The sequence below is a fragment of the Pantherophis guttatus genome, chromosome 6, assembly GCF_059756535.1.
Source record: "Pantherophis guttatus breed Tessera chromosome 6, ASM5975653v1, whole genome shotgun sequence".
In the NCBI taxonomy this organism is placed as follows: Eukaryota; Metazoa; Chordata; class Lepidosauria; order Squamata; family Colubridae; genus Pantherophis; species Pantherophis guttatus.
In genome coordinates, this window is record NC_142068.1 from 4,429,184 (window position 1) to 4,447,631 (window position 18,448).

Consider the following 18,448-nt stretch of genomic DNA (forward strand, 5'->3'; position numbering starts at 1 on the left):
CACCAGGAGACTGGGAGTTGTAGTCCCGCTTTAGGCATGAAAGCTGACTGGGTGAATTTGGGCCAATCACCAGGCGACTGGGAGTTCTAGTCCCGCTTTAAGCATAGAAGACGGCTGGGTGACTTTGGGCCAGTCACCAGGAGACTGGGAGTTCTAGTCTCGCTGTAGCATTAAAACTGGCTAGGAGATATTTGCCCCCAACAATCTGGGTCCTCATTTTACCGACCTCAGAAGGATGGAAGGCTGAGCGAGTTCAAAGTGCAATTTTAAAACTGACTTTCTAAATTTGATTTCTTTACACTGTGTTGGATCTAAACTCCCTTCATGTTCTGCTTTGTAAACCACTTTTTCATTTTTCCCAAATGTCTATGGAGATTCTCAGTCATCCAGGTTCATGGTTGTCCCAAGGGTGGCCCCCCCTCCCCTTTTTAAGAGGCAACTGGACTTTCTGGTTTTTCTCTGAAGACTTTTCCCTTCTCATCCAAGAAGCTTCTTCAGCTCTGACTGGAATGGAAGGATTGATGCTCCTTGTAGACAGCTGGTCATTTGCCTTCTTTTAGAGAGTCATTGAGGCCACTTGGAGATTTATCTGTGTCTTCATTATCGCTCCAGTGGTGCATATGGACTGTTGAAAGGAGACTGTGTTGTAGACTGGAGATAGACAGATAGCCAATGGACAGATCTGCACAGGGCTCACCGCATTGTAGTACATGTGAGCAATGTGGTATATGCAGTACAATGCGGTGAGCCCTGTGCAGATCTGTCCATTGGGGAAACAAAACAACCACTTCGCAAACGCGTGCCACAACATAGGAGAACAAACTCAAACTGAGGACTAGATTCAGCAGTCCACCTGCATTTAAAAGACATAGGGAGCTCTTTTGAAGACAGCAAAGTCCACATTTTGGACAGAGAGGTTTGAAAGGGGGGGGAGGGGCAAGAGGCCATCAAGGTCAAAACAGAACAGCCCTCTCTCAACAAGTGGCCTCAATGGTGGGAAGGATTTATATTCCTTGCAGACAGCTGGTCATTTGCATCCTTTTAGGGAGCTGTTGAGGCCCCTTGGAGGTTTATCTATACAATTTGGGATGAACCCCCTTTGAATGGTGAGGGAGTAGGAACGGATTCCCAGAGGAAAAATTGCAGACTACAGGAACCATTGGCACCACTCAGGTGACCCCTGAGGACACAGGTAAACCTCCAGGTGGCCTCAACGACTCTCTAAAACGATGCAAATGATCAGCTGCCTGCAAGGAGTATAAATCCTTCCATTCCCCCCCCATCTAGTCAGAGCTGAAGAAGCTTCTTGGATGAGAAGGGAAACGTCTTCAAAGAAAAACCCAGTTGCCTCTTGAAAGAAAAAAAGCACTTTTGGGATTTTCCCCCAAATGTGGTTTTTCTCTCGAGACTTTTTGACCTCGCCCAAGACGATACCGCTGGAAGATGCGGTTTAGGCTTCCAGGGTAAATGCGCATTTTCTGATGTTGCTGACCGTTCTCTAAAGGAAGTTAAATATTTTAACGAGTGCAAGCTTTCCAAAGGGGGAACTGTTTATGTACAGTAACAAATTAAATGACCCCGATGTCGGAAGCGCCAAGAAATTCCAACTCCTTATTTGCGTTTTAAGAAATAAAACATGTTTTCCACCATTACGTTTATTATGGTTGGTATCGAGGTTTGTCTAAACCTTGGGCTTATTTTTGATTTGAGCAGATGTGCACAATGGACGTGGACTATATTTTTTCCCTTGGTCGCTGGTGAGGGAGGGAATCTGGAAACGCTGCGGTTCACCATTTTTTTTTTTAATATAATGGATTCGCTCCTTTCCAGCCCTCCCATTTGGCCCCTTAAACCAGGCCCAAAATGGGACATTTGAAAAGGCAGAGTGAGTCACTTTGATCCAAATGCGGTGAATGTATTCTATGCGTTTCTGTGTTTTTTTTTTAAATTTTATTTTAGGAAAAGATCTGGAAACTTGCATTGTCGGCGCTACAAAACCGGAAGAGGTTGCAAATCCGGAGCAAAGTGTTCAAAAGACTGCAAAGGTATTATTTCTGCCCCCTTCCACCCCCCCCAACTGATGAGCCTTGGGTGGTGCAGCGGACTAAACTGCTGTTAAAGTAGCACTTAGCTGCCAGCTGCCTGCAATTACTGCGAGTTCAAATCTCACCAGGCTCAAGGTTGACTCAGCCTTCCATCCTTCCGAGGTAGGTAAAATGAGGACCCAGATTGTGGGGGCAATAAGCTGACTTTGTATTAAAAAAAGAACACCGCTTAAGGGGGGCCAAAAGCCCTACTAAGAAGGTATATACAAAAATATGAAGGCTATTGCTTAACGCATTGTAAGCCGCCCTGAGTCTCCGGAGACGGGCGGCATATAAATCGAACGAATAAATAAATAATAAACTCGTCAGTTCGTCAATTAAATTGCTAAGATTAAAAATGGCAAGCCATGAATAGAAAAATGCCCTCCCTGGAATTTGGCAAAGCTCTCGTACGTTCAAAATGGGGGGTGGGGGGGGGTCATAGGAATGTATTCTTATGGTGTCCCTTTTTCATTGTTTATTTTATAGGTCCTATAATCCTAACTGCCGTACTGCTTACACAGTTTTTTTTCTTTAATCCTTTTTATTATTGTAAACTGCCTAAAGAAGCCCCCCACAGCAAGACAGGCGGCAAATAAATTTAACAAATAGAAATAGAATTAGAACACAGCTGGAAGGGACCCTTGGAGGCCATCTAGTCCAACCCCCTGCTCAAGCAGAAGACCGTATACCATATCAGACAAGTGGTGGTCCAATCTCTTCTTAAAAACCTCCAGTGATTGAGCACCCACAACCTCTGGTGGCAAGCTGTTCCACTGGTTAATTGTCCTCACTCTGAGGAAGTTTATCCTTAATTCTCTCCTTGCTTAGTTTCCATCAGTGGTGGGTTGCTCCCGGTTTGCACCGTTCCGCAAGAACCGGTAGTAAAAATTTGTAGTAGTTCGGAGAACCGGTAATAACATTGGCTGGCCACGCCCCTGAATCGGTCCCCGGCCCGGTCACCACTTGCTTACCCCGCCCATCTCATGGGCGTGGCCAACTTTTTTACTTTTTTACTTTTAAAAGCATTTTTTTCTACAACCACTTTGGCCGAAAGAATGCTTTTAAAAGTAAAAAAAAAAAAGCCTCTGATGATCGCGCGGCTCAGCTGGGATCGTCAGAGGCTTCTAAAAGCATTTTTTTTCTGCAACCTCTTTGGCCGAAGAGGTTGTAGAAAAAAATTAAAAGCCTTTAAAAGCCTCTGGCGATCCCAGCTGAGTTGCCTGATCGTCAGAGGCTTCTAAAAGCATTTTTTTCTGCAATCTCTTAAGGTTGTAGAAAAAATACTTTTAAAAGTTAAAAAAAAAAAAAGTTGGCCACGCCCACTCAGTCACATTACCCCCCCACCAAGCCATGCCCACAAAATAAGCCACGCCCACAGAACCGGTAGTAAAAAAAATTTAGAGCCCACCCCTGGGTAGAAGAATAGAATAGAATAGAATAGAATAGAATAGAATAGAATAGAAATAGAAATAGAAATAGAAATAGAAATAGAAATAGAAATAGAAATAGAAATAGAAATAGAAATAGAAATAGAAATAGAAATAGAAATAGAAATAGAAATAGAAATAGAAATAGAAATAGAAAATGGATAGGATAGGGATAGAACAGAACAGAACAGAACAATTCTTTATTGGCCAATTGTGATTGGACACACAAGGAATTTGTCTCTGGTGCATAAGCTCTCAGTGTACATAAAAGCTTTAAGTGATCAATCATTGTAGTCCTCATAAAACTACATTCATCCTCATAAATCATAAGCTACAACACTTAGTGATAGTCACAGGATACTAAATAAGTAATCAACATAAATCATACTAGGAAACTAAATAAAACAATATAACTCGTAAAGATTTATATTTGTTTATTGTTTTAATTAATGGGGCCAAATCTATATATATTTTTAACTGTATTTTAATATTTGTATTTGATGTTTTCATTTGGCTGTTCACCGCCCTGAGTCCTCAGGGAGAAGGGCGGTATACAAATTCAAAATAAAATAAAATAAAAATAAAAAAAAAGATACAAGCAACAAACTTATAGTCATAAGTAGAAAAGGAGACAGGTAGTAGGAAAGATGAGTAGAATAATAGTAATACAGCCTTAGTAAATAGTTTGACAGTGTTGCCAAACTGTTTAGTTTGACAACAGAAGGGGGGGGGGTCAACTTTTTCTCCAGATAACTACAACCCTGAGCTCCAAATATCGTCCCTTGTTAGAAGCAATGTTGTTTGGCAAAGGACTCCTAACTGTTGACCTATTGGCTCTTCCAGGTGGTCTACATATTGGAGAAGAAGCATTCCAGGACAGCCATGGGCTTCATCCGTCCCTTGACCGATCGCAACAGTGACTTGTTCCGGAAGTACGCCATGTTCTCGCCGGCCGACCACCGAGTGCCTCGCACGTACGTGGCCTTGGCCGACTGCCCTCCTGATTTTGCCACGCGCCCCGAGGACTACTCCAGCATTCTTTTCATCTGCCGTATTGTGGATTGGCGGGAAGATAGCAACTTTGCCCTTGGGTATGTGGCTGTTTGAATGGAAGAGCGGAATAAGTCGCAGTAGAACAGAGCTGGAAGGGACCTTAGAGGTCGTCTAGTCCAACCCCTGCTCAAGCAGGAAACCCTATACCAGTGATGGCTAACCTTTTTGCTGTCGCGTGCCAAAAGCGGGGTGGGGGGGAGCATGGGGGGGGGTCGTGTGCATGGGTGCCCACACCCATAATTTAATGTCCCCCTGTGCCCCGCCCCCCCCACGCATGAACACGTGACCCCCCTGCGCTCCCTCCACTTTTGGCACGTGACGGCAAAAAGGTTACTGGTGGGCCTGGTAGGCCTGTTTTTCGCCCTCCCCAGGCTCCAGAGGCTTTCGTGGAGCCTGGGGAGGGCGAAAACAGCCTTCCCTACCCCCGTGGAGGCCCTCCAGAGGCCAAAAACGGCCCATTTCCTGACTTCTGGTGGGTCTAGAAGGCCCGAAAATCAGCTGGCCGGCGTGCGCTGAAGCCCCGCCCACCCGCTGGCCGTTTTTTGGCCTCCGCACGCCCCATTTTTGGGCCTTTTTCCAGCCTGTTTTTGGGACTTTTTTCAGCTCGCTTTTGAGGCTTTTTTTGGCCTGTTTTCAAGGCTTTCTTCGGCCCGATGTTTGGGCCTTTTTTCGGCCCGTTTTTGAGGCTTTTTTCAGCCCATTTTTGAGGATCTTTTCAGCACGTTTTTGGGGCTTTTTGACCCATTTTTGGCCCTTTTTCAGTCCGTTTTTGAGGCTTTTTTCAGCCCATTTTTTCCAAAAAAAAAGCCTTGAAAATGGGCTGAAAAAGCCCCAAAAATGGGCCGAAAAAGCCTCAAAAATAGGCCAAAGAGAGCTGAAAAAATGGGCCGAAAAAGCCTCAAAAACAGGCCGAAGAGAGCCTCAAAAACGGGCCGAAAAAAGGGCCAAAAATCGGACACGCAGAGGCCAAAATCTTTTTTTGTTGTTTTCCTCTTCTAAATTTAGGTGCGTCTTATAGTCAGGTGTGCCTCATAGTCTGAAAAATACGGTAATTGTGTGTCACCAGAACTCAAGGAAATGCAAAGGGGTGTGTTTGTGTGTCTTAACAGCCTCATCCGTTCTTCTCCAACCTGGTGCCCTCTGAGTTACATTGTCCCAACTGGAAATAATGGGATTAAAAGTCGAGTCTTTGGAGACAGCTGATGTCATCCGTCCCAACAAGCTAGGATCTGTTACTTCTCTTATCTAATCTGACACCTGTCCTATATAATTTCACTCCCAGCGCAATCAGGGTGAATCACTGCTTGTTCGCTGCCGAGAAAGCTTCACCTGGGTGAATTCGGCTCCATTGTTTTAACCTCTTTATTTCCTGTTACCCCACGCTGCTTCCTGCGTGGTGGAGATATTCCCCAAGTTAACAATAGAAGCAATGTCTCTTTTTTTTTTAAAACAAATGACTCGTAATTATTGTTAGCGCAAGTTGCTATGTTTACGATGGATTATTATGCAACGTCAGGTTGGTGACTACAAAAATAGATATTCTCCATGAAGATTTGTCGCTAACCTGGTCCTTCAGGTGTGCCACCCAACGCTATGGGAACCGAATCCATTTACTTACTTATTTATTTATTTATTTATTGGTTCGATTTATATGCCGCCCTTCTCCGGAGACTCAGGGCGGCTTACAATGCGTTAAGCAATAGCCTTCATACTTTTTGTATATACCTGCTTAGTAGGGCTTTCGCCCCCCCCCCAAGCGGTGTTCTTTTTTATACAAAGTCAGTTTATTGCCCCCACAATCCGGGTCCTCAATTTACCTACCTCGAAAGGATGGAAGGCTGAGTCAACCTTGAGCCTGGTGAGAATTGAACTCGCAGTAATTGCAGGCAGCTGGTGTTACTTAACAGTGCTTTAGTCTGCTGCGCCACCAAGGCTGCTTATTGCCCTTCTCTTCTGCTTGTCTAGTCTAACTACTGTGTATTAAGTAGTACTAGCTACCACAAACTGCTAACATAGCACTCTAGGCTTATTGGTTGATTGATTGATTGATTGGATTTATATGCCGCCCTTCTCCCGAAGGACTCAGGGCGGCTCACAACAATAAGAAACAGAATACAAAAGTTAAAAGACAAATTAAAACAGAATATCCAATAAATAAGGTTAAACGTGGGAATACCAATTCAAATTGAAGATTTAAGAATTTAAAAGGCTACAGATCAGGCTTGTATGTCTAGCTTAATGAAAAGAAGGACTAGGGGGGACGTGTAGCAGTCTTCCAATATCTCAGGGGCTGCCCCAAAGAAGAAGGAGTCAAGCTATTCTCCAAAGCACCTGAGGGCAGGACAAGAAGCAATGGATGGAAACAGATCAAGGAGAGAAGCAACCTGAAATTAAGGAGAAATTTCCTGACAGTCAGAACAATTAATCAGTGGGACAGCTTCCCTCCAGAAGTTGCGAATGCTCCAACACTGGAGGTTTTTAAGAAGAGATGGGACAACCATTTGTCTGAAATGGTGTAGGGCAGTAATGGCTAACCTTTTTGCCATTGTGTGCCAGGAGCGGGAGGGGGGGAGGTCGCGCGTGTGTCCACACACATAATTCTATGCGCCCTGCCCCCCACTCCTGGCACGCGATGGCACAGTAGGCCCATTTTTTGCTCTCCCCAGCCTCCAGAGCCTTTCTAGGAGTCTGGGGAGGGTAAAAACGGCCTTCCCCACCTCCCACCCCCGCGGAGTCCCTCCGGAGGCCTGTTTGCCAACTTCCATCGGGACCTCCTGTGCACTGGAGCTGAGCTCGCGTGCCCACTGATATGGCTACGTGTGGCATACATGCTATAGGTTCGCCATCACGGGTATAGGGTTTCCTGCTTGAGCAGAGGGTTGGGCTAGAAAGCCTCCAAGGTCCCTTCCAATTCTGTTATCCTTATCCTTATCCTAATCCTTATCCTAATCCTAATCCTAATCCTAATCCTAATCCTAATCCTAATCCTAATCCTAATCCTAATCCTGTTCTGTTCTATTAATCAGAATAGAGCTGAAGGGGACCTTGGAGGTCTTCTGTTCCAACCCCTTGCTCAAGCAGGAAATCCTATACCTGTGATGGCGAACCTATGGCACACGTGGAGCCATATTAGTGGGCACGCCAGCTCAGCCCTGGGGTGTATGCGCGCACCAGCCAGCTGATTTTCGGGCCTTCTGGGCCCACCAGAAGTAGGGAAACAGGCTGTTTCCTGCCTCTGGAGGGCCTGGAGGGGGGTGGGGAAGTCCCGTTTTTCTTTCTTACCTGGCTCCAGATCCTCTCTATGCATCTGGGGAGGGCGAAAACAGCCTTCCCCATTCCCTTGGAGGCCCTACGGAGGCTGAAAGGGCCCATTTCCCGGCTCCCGGTGGGACAGAAAGTGACATTTTTTTCTGTCCCCAGCCTCCAGAGACTCCTAGAGAGGCTCCTAGACACTCCTAGAGAGGCTCCTACACACTCCTAGAGAGGTTCTGGAGGCTGGGGACAGCAAAAAAATGTCACTTCCTGTCCCACCGAGAGTTGGGAAATGGGCCCTTTCAGCCTCCGTAAGGCCTCCAAGGGAGTGGAAAAGGCTGTTTTTGCCCTCCCCAGATGCATAGAGAGGATCTGGAACCAGGTAAGAAAGAAAAACGGGGCTACCATGCCATTATGTGCCAGGAGCGGGGGTGGGTGGGGTTGCATGCGCATGCACGTGGGCACGTGCGTGCGTGACCCTCCCCCACCCCCCTCTCCTGGCACGCGATGGCAAAAAGATTAGCCATCACAGTCCTATACCATTCCAGACAAATGATTGTCCAATCTCTTCTTAAAAACTTCCAGTGTTGACGAAGCCAGAACTTCTGGAGGCAGAACAAGAAGCAGTGAGTGGAAATTAATTAAGGAGAAAACCCACCTAAAAATAAAGAGAAATTTCCTAACCGTGAAAACAATTAATAAGTGGAATGGCTTCCCTCCAGAAGCTGAGTGGACCGTCACTGGTTTGGAATGGTACTATAGCATCTCCTGTTCGAGCAAGGGGTTCGACTAGAAGACCTCCAAGGTCCCTTCCAGTTCTATGATTCTTATGTTCTATACAGGAGAGGTTCCCAACTATCCCACTTATTGGGCTGAGGCCTATTCGCAACTGGGCCCCACTCGCACTTGCCTCTCACGCAAATGAAGCTCTGTACGTTCGCGCACCTGCCCCTCACAGAAAACTATCTCCCCCTCCCTCCTCCCCTAAATATGAACTTATGGGAACGTTGTGGCTGCTTCAGGGCAACTGTTGCTGGGCATGTCATCTTCATTCTCAACATTTCATTTCATGACAGTTTCCCAGCCAGTCTTGCAATCCCTCACTCCCTCTCCCACCCAACAAGACCCACTTTTCTGCCAGCCGGGAAGGGCAGAGCAGGGAAGGGAAGGGAAGAGGAAGGGAAGGACAGGGAATCGAAGATCAGAGAAAGGGGGAGGGCAGGGAAGGACAGGGAAGGGAAGGACGGGGAATTGAAGATCAGAGAAAGAGTGGGGAGGGCAGGGAAGGGAAGAGGAAGGGAAGGCAGGGAATCGAAGATCAGAGAAAGACAGAGGGGAAGGGCAGGTAGGACACAGAATGGAAGAGGAAGGGAAGGGCAGGGAGTCAAAGATCAGAGAAAGAGGGGGGAGGGAAGGGAAGAGGAAGGGAAGGGCAGGGAATCAAAGATCAGAGAAAGACAGAGGAAAAGGGCAGAGCAGGGAAGAGAAGGGAAGAGGAAGGGAAGGGCAGGGAGTCAAAGATCAGAGAAAGAGGGGGGAGGGAAGGGAAGAGGAAGGGAAGGGCAGGGAATCAAAGATCAGAGAAAGACAGAGGAAAAGGGCAGAGCAGGGAAGAGAAGGGAAGGGAAGGACAGGGAATCGAAGATCAGAGAAAGACAGAGCGGAAGGGTGGGTAGGACATGGAAGGGAAGGGCAGGGAATCGAAGATCAGAGAAAGACGGGAGGACAGGGAAGGGAAGAGGAAGGGAAGGGCAGGGAATCGAAGATCAGAGAAATATAGGGGAGGACAGGGAAGGGAAGAGGAAGGGCAGGGAGTCAAAGATCAGAGAAAGGGGGAGGGCAGGGAAGGACAGGGAAGGGAAGGAGAGGGAATCGAAGATCAGAGAAAGACAGAGGGGAAGGGCAGGGAAGGGAAGGGAAGGGAAGAACATAGGGGAAGGGAAGGACAGGAAAGAGGAAGGGCAGGGAAGGGAAGCAAAGCGAAGCGAAAGGAAGAGAAGAATTCTGATGCTCCCTGCCAGATTCCCAGAAGGAGACGCAATGGGGAACCCATCAGGAAGTCGGAAGCCCCTTCTGCTCCCACAGCTTTTTAGCCCACCCTCATTCTGTTTCTGCTGTAAGGAAATACCTGTGAAACAATTGAGGCATGGGCTGTCTAGTACTCATCAAAGCCTCCTTTTGGACTTGGTGGCAATAACCTGCCCTCCTTCCTAAGGGGAGCTGTCAGATGTGTTGAAGGTGTGTCAATGAGCCCCTGTCAATGTTGACTTGCTTTTTTGCAGACAATTGGCCCAGAGCCTTGGACGGGCCGGTGAAATTGATCCGGAAACAGAAGGCATCCTGGCAGAGTATGGGGTGGACACCTCGGATTTCTCCCCGGATGTCCTGCAGTGCCTCCCCCAGAACCTTCCGTGGGCCATCCCCTCCAATGAATTTGCCAGGAGGAGAGATTTAAGGTACGTTCCATCCCTTTCCATTCGCTGGTTGGGGTCGAATTCTGTGCAAAGCACTTGGAATGGGGGGGGGGAAGCTTTGCTTTAAGGCTGTGTCAGGGGTTCCAAGTAACACCCCCAACGAAAGAAGACTCCGAGGCTTGAAGTTCCTCAAAGTTCCATTTTATTAGAGATGTCATATTGGCACATCTGGGAAAACCCGAATCTGAAAGCTTCCAGGTTTTCCCCACCCAAAGGAAAGTCCAAGTCCCTTCCCAGCATCCTCATGTCCATCTTATGGTCCAATCAAAGCACCGTCCCAATTGGAGATACCTCTCGGCTCCAACCGTCCAGGTGCAGGGCAAGATGTCCTTGACTCTCTGAGAAAGGAATGTTATTATGACTATATATGCGTGATGGCCAACCTATGGCACGCATGCCACAGGCGGCACATGGAGCCGTCTCTGTGGGCACACAAGCCGTTGCCTTAGGTCAGCTCCACCATGCATGCGCGCGTGCCTCCCGCCGGCCAGCTGATTTTTGGCTGGCCCTGCCCACGCCTCCCCACCCCTCCCTGGAGTCTCCACATGGCCCGTTTTAGATGCCAGGTAAGTACAGGGCTCACATGGAGGCTCTAAGAGGGTGAAAAACAGGTCTCCTGGAAGTACCAGAAGTCTGGAAACAAGTTGTTTCCAGCCTCCGGAGGGCTGGGGGAGTCCGTTTTCGCCCTCCTGAAGGCTCCAGGAAAGCCTCCGAAGCCTGGGGAGGGGAAAAAAACGGGCCTACCGGAAGTCCCGGAAGTCCGGAAACAGGCCGTTTCGGCCTCTGGAGGATCTCCGGAGGGCTGGGGGAGGCAGTTTTCTCCCTCCTGGAAGATCCAGGAAAACTTCCGGAGCCTGGGGAGGTCGAAAAACTGGCCTCCTGAAAGTACTGGAAGTCCGGAAGCGGGCTGTTTCTGGCCTCTGGAGGGCCTCCGGAGGGCTGGGGGAGTCCGTTTTCGCCCTCCTGGAGAATCCAGGAAAACTTGCGGAGCCTGTGGAGGGGGAAATACGGGCCTATCGGAAGTCCGGGAAGTCCGAAAATGGGCCGTTTCGGCCTCTGGAAGATCTCCGGAGGGCTGGGGGAGGCAGTTTTCGCCCTCCTGGAAGATCCAGGAAAACCTCTGGAGCCTGGGGAGGTCGAAAAACTGGCCTCCTGGAAGTACTGAAAGTCCGGAAGCGGGCTGTTTCTGGCCTCTGGAGGGCCTCCGGAGGGCTGGGGGAGTCCGTTTTCACCCTCCCGAAGGCTCCAGGAAAGCCTCTGGAGCCTGGGGAGGGGGGAAAACGGGCCTACCGGAAGTCCCGGAAGTACGGAAATGGGCCGTTTTGGCCTCTGGAAGATTTCCGGAGGGCTGGGGGAGGCAGTTTTCACCCTCCTGGAAGATCCAGGAAAACTTCCGGAGCCTGGGGAGTACTGGAAGTCCGGAAGCGGGCTGTTTCTGGCCTCTGGAGGGCCTCCAGAGGACTGGGGGAGTCCGTTTTCACCCTCCCGATGGCTCCAGAAAAGCCTCTGGAGCCTGGGGAGGGGGGAAAACGGGCCTACCAGAAGTCCGGGAAGTCCGGAAACAGGCCGTTTCAGCCTCTGGAGGATCTCCGGAGGGCTAGGGGAGGCAGTTTTTGCCTTCCTGGAGGATCCAGGAAAACTTCTGGAGCCTGGGGAGGTCGAAAAACTGGCCTCCTGGAAGTACTGGAAGTCCGGAAGCGGGCTGTTTCTGGCCTCTGGAGGGCCTCCGGAGGGCTGGGGGAGTCCGTTTTTGCCCTCCTGGAGGCTCCAGGAAAGCCTCTGGAGCCTGGGGAGGGGGGAAAACGGGCCTACCGGAAGTCTGGAAACAGGCCGTTTCTGGCCTCCGGAGGCTTCAGGGCGGCCTGCTTGGCCCAAAACGGGATGCGGGAGGGGGGCAGGGGGTGTCATGCGTGCATGCACAGTGGGGGCATTGAATTACGGGTGTGGGCATGCATGTGGGTGCGATAGCGCATGCATTCGGCACCCGAGGACCAAAAACTTAGCCATCACTGCTATATATCACCCCTGCTCCATACAATCCCCCCTCCCAGTTTCCCACAGCAGTAAATGCGGCAGGCCTGAAGGCCCAAAGCAAAAGATGGCTTCTCCCAGGCTGATTGCTTCGCTACGCTCTCCTTCTCACGGCTTTGCACCGCCCTCCCGTTCGAATATTCCGGCGTTCTTTCGTAGGCAAGGAAGATCCTCGTCATTAACGTTTTGCATTGAGTTATAAGATTAAAATAAGATAGAAGATTACGAAAGAAAATAGGAAAACAATGGGGAGAAACGAGGTGTGGGTGGCGGAAAGAAAAGCGAGGGAAGATTAGGGAAAAAAAGAAAAAAGAAGCACTGATTTCTGACTCCCTCTGTTGCAGGAACATAGGGCATTAACATCAAATCTTTTGGGTTTTTTTCATAATAATATAAACGAAGCCCTTTCTATAAGGATTTATCAGTCTAATCTGTCAAACCCAAAATCAAAGTTATATTTTTTTCTGCATCAAGCACAAAGTTCAGAAGCGGTCCCCATGTGGAAACAAAAGTACTTACCGTATTTTTCGGAGGATAAGACCTTTTTTGGTGAGGAAAAGAAGAAAAAGAAATCTCCCTCTGCCTCTGAGCAATTTTGCCTCCTTGCAGCAAACAGCAAACAGCCTGCTTTACTTTCATTTTCGTTTTCAGCTTAGCTTGATTAGCACAAGGAAGAAAAAAAATCTGCTCCCAGCAATTTATCTCTTTGCAGCAAGCAGCAGAGCCCTGCGCAAAACGGCTGAGAGCAAATCAGCTGAGAGTCGGGAGGCCGATCCAATCAACTTGTGCTAATTAGGCTATGCTGAAGCTGAAAGGAGCTGTTTTTTTCTTGCTGTTTGCTTGCAAGGAGGTAAACTGCTGGGAGGCAGAGGCCAAAGGGTGGGGCCAGTGGGTGGGCGGGGCTACATTTGGTGTATAAGACGCACCTAAATTTTCACCCCCTTTTAGGGAGGAAAAAGGTGCGTCTTATACTCCGAAAAATACGGTATGTTCTTTCCTTTCATCAAAAGAGTCAATTTTGGCCATTTCAAGCTGACTCCGTCAGCTTCTGCAACCATTCGGCCATGGTAGGAATCGAAGCGTCCTTCCATTTTTTGTGCATAAAGTAGTCAAAGATCGGGTAGAAAGGGAATATTCGTAGCTCAGGGTCGAACGGCGGGGTCCTCGGTGCTCCCTGAGGTTTTCTTGCAGACGTTTCATGACCCAGCTAGGTAACATCATCAGTACTACGGGGGGAAAAGGAGGAGACCATGGGGTCCTTGGTGCTCTCTGAGCTTGATTGTTTTCTTCAGACATTTCATGACCCAACTAGGTAACATCATCAGTGCTGGAAGGGAGCAGGGTTTGGGAGGAGGAGGAGGAGGAGGAGGAAAAGGAGGAGGAAAAGGAGGAAGAGGAAGAGGAGGAGGAAGAGGAAAAGAAGGAGGAGGAAAAGGAGGAGAAGGGAGTGGGGTTTGGGAGGAGGAGGAGGAGGAAAAGGAGGAGGAGGAGGAAAAGGAGGAGGAAAAGGAGGAAGAGGAAGAGGAAAAGAAGGAGGAGGAAAAGGAGGAGAAGGGAGTGGGGTTTGGGAGGAGGAGGGGGAGGAAAAGGAGGAGGAGGGAACGGGGTTTGGGAGGAGGAGGAGGAGGAGGAAGAGGGATTCTGGTGCTCTCTGAGCTTGATTGTTTTCTTCAGACATTTCATGACCCAACTAGGTAACATCATCAGTGCTGGAAGGGAATGGGGTTTGGGAGGAGGAGGAGGAAAAGGAGGAGGAAAAGGAGGAAGAGGAAGAGGAGGAGGAAGAGGAAAAGAAGGAGGAGGAAAAGGAGGAGAAGGGAGTGGGGTTTGGGAGGAGGAGGAGGAAAAGGAGGAGGAAAAGGAGGAAGAGGAAGAGGAGGAGGAAGAGGAAAAGAAGGAGGAGGAAAAGGAGGAGAAGGGAGTGGGGTTTGGGAGGAGGAGGAGGAAAAGGAGGAGGAGGAGGAGGAAAAGGAGGAGGAAAAGGAGGAAGAGGAAGAGGAGGAAGAGGAAAAGAAGGAGGAGGAAAAGGAGGAAAAGGGAGTGGGGTTTGGGAGGAGGAGGGGGAGGAAAAGGAGGAGAAGGGAGTGGGGTTTGGGAGGAGGAGGAGGAAGAGGGATTCTGGTGCTCTCTGAGCTTGATTGTTTTCTTGCAGACATTTCATGACCCAGCTAGGTAACATCATCAGTGCTGGAAGGGAGTGGGGTTTGTGGGAGGGTTCTTGGATGTCCCTTCATGAGGATTTTTGTTGGAGGTTAGAAGATGCAACCTCCGTCTTTCAGAGGAACAGCGAGGGGGAAATAGGCCTTTTGGGGGGGGGTAGCATGGCCTGTTTATTTAGTCATTCAATTTATATCCCGCCCTTCTCCAAGTGGACTCAGGGCGCTGCACAGCCAGAACCAAAACACATATCAATACAAAATTTAAAATTATTAAAAAGAATTAAATAACTGTGGCCCCAAAAATTTAAAACATTGAAAACTAAAACCCATTTGTTCTTCATAGCTCATGAAATCTTACAGCTTTTGGAATGGCCCGATGTGGAAATGGTCAGGAAGGACCTTTAAGGCATATTTTATAGTGTCCGTCTGTCTGTCGGGAAAGAAGTTTGGCTGGAATTATTTGACCTCTTAAGAAATAGACTCTCTTCTTGGACGCCTCAGTCCCGTCTATATTGCTTTCCCAAGGAACACTGGAAGCAGGCTAAAACTTTCCTTCTCTTAATAAACTGACAAAGAACTTCCTTCCTTCCTTCCTTCCTTCCTCCCTCCCTCCTTTCCTTCCTTTTTACCTCCCTCCCTCCCTTCTTTCCTTCCTCTTTTCCTCCCTCCATCCCTCCCCTCCATCCCTCCCTCCCTTCCTCCTTTAATCTTTTCTTCCCTCCCTCTCTCTCTCTCCTCCATTCCTCCCTCTCTTTTACCCCTCCATTCCTTCCTCTTTACCTCCTTCCTCCCTCCCTCCCTCTTTACCTGCTCCCTCCCTCCTTTCCTTCCTCTTTCCCTCCCACCCTCTCTCCCCTGCATTCCTCCCTCCCTTTTACCCCTCCATTCCTCCATCTTACCCCTCCATTCCTCCCTCCTACCCCTCCATTCCTCCCTCCTTCCGTCCTCTTTCCTTCCTTCCTCCCTCCCTCCCTCTTTACCTGCTCCTTCCCTCCTTTCCTTCCTCTTTCCCTCCTTCCTTCCTTCCTCCCTCCCTCTTTACCTGCTCCCTCCCTCCTTTCCTTCCTTTTTACCTCCTTCCTTCCTTCCTCTTTCCTCCCTCCCTCCCTCTCTTCTTTTCTTCCTCTTTCCATCCATCCATCCTTCCTTCCTGCCTGCCTGCCTTCCTCCTTCCCTCCCTCCCTTCCCTCCCTCCCTTCTTTCCTTCCTCTTTTCCTCTTTTCTTTCTTCCTCCTTCCTGCCTGCCTGCCTGCCTCCCTTCCATCCCTCTCTCCTTTCCTTCCTCTTTCCTTCCTTCCTTCCTCCCTCCCTCCCCTCCCTCTCTCTTTTCCTTCCTCTTTACCTCCCTCCCTCCCTTCTTTCCTTTCTCTTTTCCTCTTTCCTTCCTTCCTTCCTTCCTTCCTTCCTTCCTTCCTTCCTTCCTCTTTTCCTCTTTCCTTCCTTCCTCTTTCCTCCCTCCCTCCCTCTCTTCCCTCCCTTTTAGTCACAAACAGGGTGTAGCGTTCCCTTTTCGAAAGGCTTATGAAACCAGAGGCAGAGTTACCACCTGCACTCTCTCAGCCTCCAGAAGAGAAAAGCAAGAGCTAAAAATACACAGCCTTTGTTGCAGCAAGGAAGTTTGATGGGCCCGCGTGATGGATCACTGTCCAAGCTAAATGCCTGTTCGGTGCCCGGACCCTGTTTGCAGCCTTCTGAGTCTCTTCCCTGGAAGACGGGAGGTTATGCCTGAAGGAGACAGATGAGCCCCGTAGCCAGAGAGGCCGAAGAGAAGTTTGATTAAAATCTCAATTCATGGGTAGATGAGCCTGCGGCTTCCCAATAGGCAGAGTTAATTAGCTGTTGCTTTTATAAATGAGTAAGGAGATTCCGCCCCTCCCCGTGGTTCAGAGGTGATTTTTCCCCTCTCTCCCCCTAATTTGAGATACCACTAGGCCAGCGTTGCTCACCCTCGGCCATTTTAAGATGGGTGGACTTGAACTTAACATCTGCTGCTTGCAATTACTGCAAGTTCAAATCCCACCAGGCTCAAGGTTGACTCAGCCTTCCATCCTTTCTAAGGTAGGTAAATTGAGGACCCAGTTTGTGGGGGCAATAAGCTGACTTTGTATAAAATATACAAAAGTATGAAGGCTATTGCTTAACGCACTGTAAGCCGCCCTGAGTCTCCGGAGAAGGGCGGCATATAAATTAAAGCAAATAAAAATAAATAAATAAAACTCCCAGAATTCCCCAGCCAGCCACTAGGCTACTGAAAACCTCTCAGATGGGGCAGGCCAAGGGAAATCTAACCTTGGTGAGTCTTTCTGGACTTCTATCCCCAGAATTTCCCAGCTGGGGAATGGATGGATGGATGATTTTCGGGCCATGGTATTTAATATATTTTAAATGGTTTTTAACATTTGTATTATTTATTTTTATTTTATTTTTATTTTTATTTTTATTTATCTTTATATGCCGCCCTTCTCCGGAGACTCAGGCTGGCTTACAATGCGTTAAGCAATAGCCTTCATACTTTTGTATATTTTATACAAAGTCAGCTTATTGCCCCCACAATCCGGGTCCTCATTTTACCCACCTTAGAAAGGATGGAAGGCTGAGTCGACCTTGAGCCTGGTGAGAATTGAACTCGCAGTAATTGCAGGCAGCTGGATGTGTATTATGTGTAAAATTATGTGTATTTTATCTTGGCTGTTCACCGCTCTGAGTCCTTCGGGAGTGGGGCGGTATATAAATTTAATAATAAATAATTAAATAAATGATTGGATGGATGGATGATTGGATGCATGGAAGGAAGGAAAGAAGGGAGGAAGGAAGAGACGGAGGGATGGAGGGAAAAAAGAGGAAGGAAGAAGTGTGGAAAAGAAGGAAGGCAGGGTGGAGAAGAAGGAAGAAGGGAGAGAGGGAGGGAAAAAAGAGGAAGGAAGGTGTGTGGAAAAGAAAAGGAAGGGTGGAGAAGAAGGAAGAAGGGAGGGAGGGAAAAAGACGAAGGGTGGAAAAGAGGAAGGAAGGAAGGAAGAAGTTTGGAAAAGAAGGAAGGAAGGATGGAGAAGAAGGAGAAGGGAGGGAGGGGAAAAGACGAAGGGTGGAAAGGAAGGAAGGAAGGAAGGAAGGAAGGAAGGAATTAATTAATTAATTAATTAATTAATTAATTAATTAATTAATTAATTCTGGGAATTGAAGCCCACGTATGTTAAAGTGTCCAAGTTTGAGAAATGCTACTCTAGACGGTGGGATCGATTTTAAAAAGGGCTGTGGAATCTTAGGAGACTTCTGCTGTGGTTAGGAGAAGCATGATCTCCGATGCTTTAGATCCGAGTCCCAATCTCAAACCACGAGGCCGTCTCCTCCAAGCTTTTACTTCCCAGCCTCAGGCCCCACTTCTGTCATACGGGGCTAATCTTTGCCCAACTTTTGTCCTGTTTCGTGGTTCCCGCATTCGCGGGAACGTCTCTGACGCTTCAGAAATCACTATTTGCAATACGTCCAGCCTCACTGGCACATTCGCTGTGCCTGCCGTCAGGATTCTCACTCGCATCGACTTGCCTCCAGAGGCTGTTGGGTCTCCGTCACTGGGAGGCTTTTAAGAGGAGACCTGGACAGCCATTTGTCTGGTGGAAGTTGGGGCTTCGGTAGGAACAGGGAGGCAACAGGACATCCTGGGTTTTTTTTGTTGTTCTGTTCTGGATCTGGAAGGGATGTTCCTGGCACTGTTTGTAACTGGAAACCTGGGCAACGGGAGAGTCCCTGCATTGGCACACCAACTGCCAACTTCTCCTTCCTCCTTCTTGAGAAATCAGACGTACCTGACAGTCCAGCTTGCTGCAAAATTGAAGCTGGAGAGACAGAACGAAGGCAGTTAGAATTGGTGGGGTGGGGGGGGGCGGGGGGTGAGGCACTTCTGGGGGTTGTGGGGGAAAAAAATGGGAAGATTAGGAGTTTGGTTCCTGGAGATGGGCGGCTCTTCT

General features: G+C 48.6%; 1 protein-coding gene across 2 annotated transcripts in view; it reads left to right on the plus strand.

Moving 5' to 3' along the window:
• The window catches only part of DIS3L2 (DIS3 like 3'-5' exoribonuclease 2), a 249,347-nt gene that overhangs the window by 100,346 nt on the left and 130,553 nt on the right, over window positions 1–18,448 (plus strand). For both annotated transcript variants that reach the window (XM_087872025.1, XM_087872024.1), the window contains 3 exons: window positions 1,960–2,045; window positions 4,358–4,605; window positions 10,102–10,275. In XM_087872025.1, coding sequence (XP_087728151.1) covers window positions 1,960–2,045; window positions 4,358–4,605; window positions 10,102–10,275 — 508 coding nt within the window. The remainder of the gene's footprint in view (window positions 1–1,959; window positions 2,046–4,357; window positions 4,606–10,101; window positions 10,276–18,448) is intronic.